The 9,854-nt window shown below is 42.1% G+C and overlaps 1 protein-coding gene across 1 annotated transcript; it reads right to left on the bottom strand.

Annotated features, from left to right (window-relative positions):
• Window positions 1-493: 493 nt before the first annotated feature.
• Window positions 494-8,842, bottom strand: LOC148003587 (disks large homolog 5-like). The gene is made up of 5 exons (XM_087568894.1): window positions 8,632-8,842; window positions 7,750-7,909; window positions 6,290-6,421; window positions 5,438-5,621; window positions 494-1,287 (listed from the first exon to the last, which is right to left on the bottom strand). Exons 1-5 carry the CDS (start codon window positions 8,759-8,761, stop codon window positions 1,282-1,284), a joined length of 612 nt encoding a protein of 203 aa, XP_087425020.1. The 5' UTR covers window positions 8,762-8,842; the 3' UTR covers window positions 494-1,281.
• Window positions 8,843-9,854: the final 1,012 nt, after the last annotated feature.

Here is a 9,854-nt window from a genome sequence, read left to right as displayed (position 1 = left end):
GAGGCACCATGCAGATTAATATTGGGCCAGAGATGTGGGCAGAGCTGGTCAGAAGTGGCTTTCTTTCCTGTGGTCTCAGGATTATCTGCATTCCTGGGTATTCAGCATTTTCTGCCCCAGGATTTGGGTGCAGGATTCCCGATGGCTTTAAACTCCCTTATACCATGTTTATATGTCCTGGGAGGTGTTACAGAAAAATTTATGTTTATCCTATTAATTTGGTCAAAACTCTCATCGACAGAGTATAATTTACAGGTAACTATATATTTGACAGCAAGCATACACAGTGGGTAATGTATGCATGATGAAGTTGAAATTCAGAGTTGGAAACACAGTGCACAGTGACTGTATAAATGCCTGTGAATCTCAGTCTGACTGGGAAGTGATTTGATGCCCAGTCCCCATGAGAATTCAGAGATCCATCCCTCCCTGATAGCTGTGGGACTTCAGATGTTGACACTAATGATCAATAAAGAAGGTTCCTAAGAGTGAAGAGTTTAAGATTACTCCTTTATTGACCAGAATACATCCAATTTACTTGATAGTAAACAGATGCAGGTAGTAAATATATACAGTCTATATCCTTATCAAAATAGAAAAGCAAATGAACAAAACAACAACAACAGATAAATAATAAATCTTCAAATGAATAGAAGGAAAACCAAATAACCAAAACAATTAAAAATTAACCAAACTTTAAATAGAAGAATTGCGCTAAGCATTCTTTTGCTGCTCCTTTTGCAGAATAGACTTATAGCCTGTGGCTTGCCTTGGAGACATAGTAGACAAGCAGTTAGTGATGGTAACAATCTTTTCGAGAGGAGTGGAAGTAGGTCTGTTTTGTTGGAGTGGGGGTATTAAGGAAAAAGCCTACCAATACTGAGTATAAATGATATTACAGACTTTGTCACAAAGTCTTTCCAATATTGTGAATTGATCTCCACGAAACTCTTCTGGATGACCCATCAGGACAAGTACAAATTTACACATGCACAGTCTTTCTGGATGACCAGCAGCTCTTGATTGATGTGCATCAGCACTTCTCTGAGTCCCTCAAAAAGTGCACATTTGTTGGAGAGGCTGAGGTGAAAGTACGGCCTATTCAATCCAAAGAAGTTAAACTAAAGGAGGAAAATGCAGTCCACAATTGCTATGGACACTACAGATGAGACACAATAGTGGTGTATTTGCTGTGCACACTTAGTTCTCCTCCTGTAGCTCTTCTCTCCAAGGGAGATCTTATCCTGGTCTGTGTCATGTTCGAGTTTCTGCTGGAGAATTTCAGACCTAGCAGAGCAAGGGAATAAAGATTTATTGAGTGGTTGTCAATTCAGCTCTCCCTCTTACATCAGCTCTATTCAGTTAGACAATCTAGCATGACTTGTCAGCTGAGGTCAGTCCCTGCATCCCCAAGTGACATAGAGTACCTGCGCTTGGATTAATATCTCAGCTTTTAACACTGCTGGAATTTGAACTGTGGACTATGCACTGTGCTGGGATTAAGAGAAAAATGAGCATTTTTTCCCACTGGTCCAGGTATATGACATTGAATAATAACATTGTAGCTATGTCTGAATCTGAGTTCAAGAGAGGTATGAGCAACGTAGAATACCATGTGGATTCCTTCTGGAGAACATGCCCAGAATTGAGGTGAAATTTCTGATTATGTTAGCACTGAAGGAACCCGTCTAGTTTCCATTTGTAACCACTGAGTCTGCAAATACACAGAGAAGCCATCTCACTTCAAATTCATGCTCACTGCATAGATCCTGTAATCACTGAGAATGTGCTCCATGTAAATCTTCCCAGCGTACACATGGACATTAAAGGTGATTATGATGTAGAAACACACCAGCACCCCTGCAAGTCTATGGCTAGTGTAAGGCAATTTGTGAGAGGACAGAAGAGAAAATGTCCTCAGATCTTTCCGGAGAGATCACAGGAAGAAAGGAGTAGAACATAGCAAGAAATCCAGAGGATCATATATATTGTTTCATGGGCAAAATTCACATGAACTGTACCAGAACTATACTCTGAGTAGCTCCTTAGCTGCCTGAGGCTGAAATCCAGGTGGGTGGTCATCCACCCAAAAAGGGTATTTATATAGGGAAGGATATTCAAATGGCTTCTTCCAGCCTGTGTTCCTACCTGAACATTAATGCTTAATGTAAAGATTCCCCAGGATTCGCTGGAGGCATAAAAACAAATGTTGACTGGGATATGTACATAGTGGCCAGACCTATAGACAGCTCAGTCAGTGATGTGCTGTCCTCCCATAAACCGTCATAGACTCAGGGTTCTTTCCCCATTAACAATCTGGCTTAGCAAGTCCCAAAGGCTGTGTAGAGCTGTCTTGTTGCTCAGCAAAGGATCATATATTGGTGGTGGACTAGACTCTTGTTCTTGTTCACTCTTTCAGACTTTCCCCAAAGTGTGCAACTTCTTCTAATCGGAGCTGTCTTTACCATAGCCTGAGTGACTTCATGCCCAAAGCTAGAATCATAGGAAATCTCCATAACCAGGATCCAAATCAACAAATTTTCTCCCCGTAATGTGATTGTTCCACAGATAATTTGAATAAGTAAGTAAACGCTTGCATGGATTATCTCACACTGAATCAGAATCTATGGAAGGGCTCCATCGTATGGTACACTTTTACTCCTCGGCTGATGGACGTCTGGATAGATTCTCCTTCAAGGTTACTCTGGGACCACTACAACATTGATGCTCCCTAGTTGCAATGGCAATACCTACTCCTTGTTGTGGAATCACTGGGTTAACTAAAACTTCTGTTCCACTTTCTGAACATGGCTTCTCATAGGGCTACCTGTTCTTACACTGTCAGACCCATTTGAAGCTCATCATTTCTCCTAACCCATTGAGGCTGAAATTAACTGAGAGAAAATGATGTTGATCGACAGCACTTGCAGAATGCTACACAGATAACATAGAGGAGCGCTTTGGATTATCTGTGCACCTAAAGGGGTTCCTGAAACTGCCCTGTTCTTGCACCACAGCATAGCTATGGGACTTTTTCTGGATGACGATACAATTCCAAGCAACTCAAATTCTCAATGAATAAAATCCAAGCCAAACTCCATGGGGAAGTTGTAGTGTGCCAAGGTAGCTCGAAAGAAATGGTAGCAGGCAATGTGGAAAGCAACCTTGGAGAAGACACAGTGAGTGACATAACCTTCCAGTGGGCTTTCACAATTCACAAAGAATAGAGAAGCAGAATAAACTCATGGATTTTTCTAGAGAAGCCTTGCCCTTACCTCCCAGTACTCCATTCCTTTGATGTGCTCCAAAGGATTTCAATGCAGATCAGTAGTTTTGCCCCTAATCACTTGAAAATCTAACTTTACAGGTGTTTTTGTGTCCTCTTTTTGGGGGTTGCATTTCTAAAGGATTTTATTGTCCTACTTCTACACCATAACAAAAAGGGACCTGCAAGCTCTAGGCCTGTACCATTTGTTACCCCTGTGAAACATGACTCACTTGAACATATTTCCACTCCTCCCCCAGACTTCACAAGATAATTCATTCTGAAATTTTTGGAAACAATAAATTAGTAATTTAAGTGTCCTTTTGCTGTACAGAGCTAGATGGAGATGCCAAATGACTGGGCAGCTCTATTTCATGTTTCATGGATGTAAAGTGAACGCTTAGAGTACTTTTCTCATGAAACTTGGAAATAGAGGGAAACATACGTTCACTACTGCAAACACACACACACACACACACACACACATATACCCACACACACACCACACACACACACACACACACACAAACACACACACAAACACAGACACACAGATACACACTTGCATGCACAAATGAAAACTTTGCTCTTATGCAGCACATTTCCTGTTGAGTGAGGAATTAGTGGGAACAATGCTGTGTACAAGTCTCTTAGACACAAGTAAGATGTGCTGCCCTGGCCTGTACTCATTTCCACTTCAGGAAACCTTTCTATGCAGATACTTGCTGGTCCGACAAGTAAGTTACATGTTCTGCACAGATAGCCTAAACAACACAACATCAAATCCCCAAGAGAGAGATTTCTAGGAAAAAACTCCATCAAGCTCTATGCTGACTCATCATAGGCCCCTCACTAAAACTACTCTGTTTCCTTCATAGAAGACTTTGGAAGCACCAGAGGAGACAGTGACTCATGGTCAGTTCCCAGGAACATTTGATCACATTAGAGTTCCTGTGGTATTAAAACAACCTCAATGTCAGTCAGAAAAAGGCTAAATAAATAACATACAGTGAATTTTCTGAAATGCAGCACTGTGTACAATATTGAGAGGGAATCTATCCTGAAAGAATGCAGTGCCCATGATATAGTCAGCAAAGCAATGTCAGCAGAGGGTTGCACTCTAGGATTCCATGCAAGATCATGGTGAAGCCAATAAGACAATCCAGAATCTTCCCGGGGGATAACTCTGTTCAGGTAAAGTGAAGAAATCTAATCCTTATTTTTAAAATAGCTGAATGGTTTAAGAATGTGTTGAGACAAATAAGAGAGGGGGCTCATCTTGGAACTGGACGAATGATGCAAAGACTGCTGGCCAGCACAAAACAGGAAGCTTCATGTTTGTTGAGATACCTAGGCTTAAAGGACTAAGTTAGATAATGACTGGACAAAACTGCATGTCATGAACTGGCCTCCCCGCATGCTCCCTAAGATGCAGGTCAGCACAGCAATGCAACTTTCTTGGTGAGAATTGGGGGTACATATGGATAACTTTGTTCTTGAAGTCTCAAGTCTCTCATACCAACCCTCAGCCTTTGAGAAACCTTTTCCACATCCTTGCTCTTCTAAACAGCTTCAGGTTCTAAGGCCCAGTTATGAACTCTCCAGGAGCACTCAAATAAGACAGGACTGACATGCTGATACACAGGCTCTGTAGTTACCCAAGATCTATGAAGCATGAAGTCACCATCTTCATATACAGGGACATGAGGGGAGGAAGAACAAAAGCCACCACAAATGACAATGAGAACCATTTCTTTGGCATTTCCACCAGGCTCTCCTCCTTTAAAACTACTTACTTCCTGAGTCTCACACGATCCCTGTAAAGAAAATGGGCTCTGGGCTTTTGCTTCATCCCTCAAAGCCCTGCTCTAGTCTAAAGAGGGGCTCCCACATAGCACCCTCCATCCATAATGGCATGTAGTGCTCTGCTGTGTGATCAACCTATCTCCCTTAATGAAGTGCAGATTCTCGAAGAGCAGGAGCATTTGCTTTCCAAACATGCAGTTTCTTGAAAAGGGGCTATCTCCACAGAAAGCCTTGTAAACCATCACATGAATGAACACTTGGATGAGACCTAGGTCAGGACATGGATCAGTCAATAGACAGTTACATTGGTTTGTCTATGTTTATGGTAAGACCTGAGGACAACCTGACCCTGAGGCCTAACCCTACCTGCTGTTGCGTGGCACTGGGGTCACAGATGTTCATTCTGGCCTCTTCACAGAGCCTTTTTGTCTCCACAGAGAATGCTCGCAGTTCAGTCTGCTCCACCAGCAGTTCTCTCTTCTCATTCAGCAAAATCTGTATATTGTTCTTCAATTGAGCTTGTTCACGCAGGAGCTGGGAGTGCCTGATGCTGAACCACAAACAAAAAATGGTAAATCCCAGCCAGCTTCTATTTGCCTGTCACTCTTGCAAGTCCAATCATCCCTTCAAGGGTCCTCATCCTCAGAAATCCCCAGAATAGAGCCACACTATGCAAGTTAGCACCAATTAGAGGAGGTCAAATCCAGAATCCACATTCCACATGAAGCAAAGTACTTCTGAAAATCCTGACACTAAGACGGTTTATATAAATCAAGGAAGAAGAGATGATCCATAAGGGAGCTCGTATGTCCATGGTATGGTGAAACCATCTTCACGTTGTGGGGAAAGCCTCTCTGAGGGGTAGTTGAAGACCCAATAGATATAGACTCTTTCCATGTGTTTCTCATGGATCACAGATCTTTAAATCTCCTGTCAGAGTCCTAGAGATTCAGAGTTGATTGATATTCCCATCATGGTGCAAACCTTTTCAATCTAGAGGAACTTTAACGGGGAAAATAACAATTGGAGGGTCTTCTACACCCTTCACATGTAGGACAACTGAGTCCAAGAGCTACAAATCTAAGACCCTTGCCAGGAGGCAGCCTTCTTGTTAAGAGTCAAACACCATGGAACCAGAGCCCTGACTTTTGTTAAAGTCATACAGGACAGAAGCATTCCCTGCCTAGTGCTGGGTTCTCATCTCTGTCAGCGACTCACCGGTAGGAACTGTTCACTTGTATAAGCTCCTTGTACCTCTCCATGGCATCACTTATTGAGTTGGTCATCATTTGCATAGCCATCATTCTCGTCTCATGTTCAGATTGAAGGACTGGCAATTCGACATGCAGCCTGGGTTAGGTCATGGCCAAAGGAACAAATAATGTTTTGAACTCACGATTTCAGAATTAGGTGAAATGTAAATAAAAATATATAATAAAAAATTTCAAATTCAAGGAATGGTGGAAGGGAAGAAAATGGCAAACTCAAAAACCAGACCAAAACCCAACAGTGAGACTCAATCCACAGAAAATATTTCTATGTAAATAAGCAAACATTTGTTTTGAAATAAGGACTCCTTGGAATCCTGAGAGATATGGTTCTGCAAAGACTCACTATATAGGAGGGGGCAGAGCCGGAGAGCTCCCTGTTTGGGAATAACAACTGTCAAGACCACAGTGACCATTTCTAGGTCACAATAAACAATCCCTGGATAGTTAAAAAAATAAAAAAACTAAAGATCAAAGCAGGTGAAACAAATTAGGTAAAATCAGACTGTTCTCTCTATTACTTAAACTCAGTATGTTCCACATACTTGCTCCTTCAAAGTATTTGTACTGGTTAAGTTTATTATCCTGGGCACAGGACAACAGAGTCACAGTACCAGTTGGAGGGACCTGACCATCAAGAGCTGGCCAGGTAAGCATGATGGAATTCACTAGTTCAGGAAGAAGATTCCTCCAGTCTGTGCCACAGCTTTGGGCCCAAGAGAAAGCTGTGATGACATTTCTCTTGTTTTGAAAGCAGGTATACTCAATCCTTGGTTTCTATCGTTACATGAATTCCCAGAGGGCATAACTATGTTTGACAGGGAAGAGGATTTATAGCACCTCCTCCCCTCAGTTGGTGTGTGCCACCAAGGTATACAGAAGGAGCAAAGTGCTGTGTTGATCAGTGTGGGCCTCCATGTACTAATCACTATCATGACCTGCAAACTGTTGATCAAACAAATCCTCAGACCCATTCAAAGGTCCCAGACGTCCTGATCCAGAGTAAACCACCAACAAATACTGCCACATATATACACACCAACCCATATCCAAACACGTTTAGAATTCCAACTACATCCATGGAGGTGCCATAGAATCAGTGTATAATGAACAAATTCAGAGGAAAGAGTGATGACGTGCAGGCATTTCATTCACACACACAGTTGCAGCAAGTGTGACAAGGTCATTCTAGCTGTTGACAGAACCAATGCTAATCCAAGAGGCTCAGGGTCAAGTACAAAAGAGGTTGACCCTAAACACACAGCACCTAGCTCATCTCACAAGCAAATGCCTGCCAAATCTCCTTCAAATCCAGGATGAGAGGTGAAACTCTCTCGTGCTATGAGTAAATCTTGAGCTAGCAGAGAGAGAGCGCAAGACAGTGAACAGGTTACTGGGCATAATGTCTACCTGTGGTCCCACTCATCATAGATATAAAGATCCAGGATTTGATAAAGTTCATCCCTCTCGAATTGACACTTCTGGATTTCAAATTTGAGTTCCTCCAGTTCCTTTAGACACTCCTCTTGCTGACTGATGACATTTTGGGATGATGCCTTCCTACCAAAACCTGTAGACAGATAAACCCAAGTGAATTTGCATATTTGAACCAATGGGCAGAATAGATCATTCTGAATCCGAAAAGGAGGTTGAGGAAGGGGAAATGGTAGAGACTGGGTGAATCCCTGAAAGAGCAGAAAAGCTTTCTTAAAGGTTGATTCTTAAGCTATGTCCCTCTTCCCAACCTCTAATGCCATACACGTGCCACACTCACTATTACACAACCCGTGGCACTGAAAGTTATAATATGATTGAGACATAAACATCTGCGACATTGTTATATCAGATGTGGTGCAGATAATCCTGGAGTTCATAATGACTTCATAAGGTTTGGCACCATCAAGCTCTAACCAAGTGTGGTCCAGCCCAAAGTGTCTGAGAACTCAATTCATGACTAGGGGTGCATCCTTCCTTGTTCTCGCCATCAAGACTTATGTAACGTACAGTAATCTAGAGGATGAAGTGCTTCAACTCCCAAACATGGATGGTTACATTGTTAATCTCACAGTGCCTCCTCCTGCCAATCATTGACACTCATAGTTAAAAAGCTTCAAGAAAAGACACTGAAGTCTTACAACTTTATGGCTTTCTCTCAAATTAAAGATCAGGAACTCCTGACTCTTGGTTTGCCTTTGAAAAATCCCAAGGCTCCTGCTTGTAAGGCCTAGTCTTAGAAGGCACATCTCAAACCTACCTCCTTGAGGATGTTCCCCAACTCTGCCCACGACTCACCAAGCCTTCCCAAGAATGATTTCCTCCTTCCTGTTTCACTAGAGAGGGGGTCAGCTTCCCTCTGACCTGGTGCGGTCTCTCCTTGATCAACACTTTCCTTCCGAAATAGCCTGAGCAGCTGGCGAAACATGCCTGCTTGTGAACCCAAAGGGAACTGAAGTAATATCCCAAAGGCAGTTGGTGTCACCACAACACTGGTGACATCACAGAAGATTCTAGGGATCTCTTAGATACAATAGAGTGTCCAGTGAACGGCTTACTGGTGATGTCACTGGAAAATTCTATGGCCTACCTACTAACCAGCTCTCCCCACACTGATGAATTTCTGTGGGGACCCTTTCCTCCAGTCTCCCATGTGTCACTGGGAATACCATTTGGCAACCTCTATTTCAAAGCTAGATATGTCTCTCTGCTTCATTAGAAGTCAACAATGCTTTTGCTGCGGAGGGTTTCTTACAACCCTGAATTGGAGAACAGATTTTTCTTAGCACCCAAATCTCTAGGGACCAAGGAGGAGGGAGATTTTTCTTAAAAGTAAATCTACTACTCGAGACAATGCATGTGACATGTATTTCGATTTCTAAGCTTTTTCCCTTTTTCTGGAGGCCAATATATTTCTTCTATACCTCTGAGTGTATAAAACCTGGAAATATTTGCTTACTGTGCAGTCCTTGAAAGCCGACATTGTTTCCATTTACATATCCATGTATTTCACAAAATCAATGGTCTATAATCCTATTTTTTTGCAATAAAAACTCCTTTTCCTTGGGAACATAGGGATCAACTACAGAGCATATATAAAACAATAAATTTCTGTCTGTTTTATATATTATGGAGGACATCATCCCTTTCTCAAATATAACAAGACAATTATATTGGACATCAGTGAGCAAATGTCAACCTGGACCTTGTGTTACTACATTGTAACTATATAACCATCACTTCTCCAATATCCTTCTCCGTGAATAGACAAGTCTAGGCATGAGAATATTGGGGACTACAACATGAGCTTTTACTTGTAGCAAACATAAGAATCAGGAGGACGGGAAGGGAGTGGAATGGTCTGAGTTCAGGTTGAACCTCAATTTTAATGGGTCCATACGTTCTGGAGGGAGTCTATTTGGCATTGTGATATACGGATTCTGTCTTCTTATCATAGGTGTTATAATAATTCAACATGAATGTGTGCTATAATGCCAGCCCACCTCAGAGATGTAAGAGTG

Source organism: Rattus norvegicus, chromosome 9 (assembly GCF_021556685.1).
Source record: "Rattus norvegicus strain SHRSP/BbbUtx chromosome 9, alternate assembly SHRSP_T2T, whole genome shotgun sequence".
Classification (NCBI taxonomy): Eukaryota; Metazoa; Chordata; class Mammalia; order Rodentia; family Muridae; genus Rattus; species Rattus norvegicus.
The sequence above is the reverse complement of the archived record's forward strand: the minus strand, read 5'-3'. Positions and strand labels throughout refer to the sequence as shown.

Bases quoted from the DNA above. Each gene is read 5' to 3' on its own strand.
- LOC148003587 (XM_087568894.1), bottom strand. From the start codon at position 8,761: ATGTTTCGCCAGCTGCTCAGGCTATTTCGGAAGGAAAGTGTTGATCAA. The intron at 6,422-7,749 runs GTAGACATTATG...GACCTAACCCAG, and splicing joins TATGATGAGTGGGACCACAG to GCTGCATGTCGAATTGCCAG. The intron at 5,622-6,289 runs GTGAGTCGCTGA...TTTGTGGTTCAG, and splicing joins CAAGTGAACAGTTCCTACCG to CATCAGGCACTCCCAGCTCC.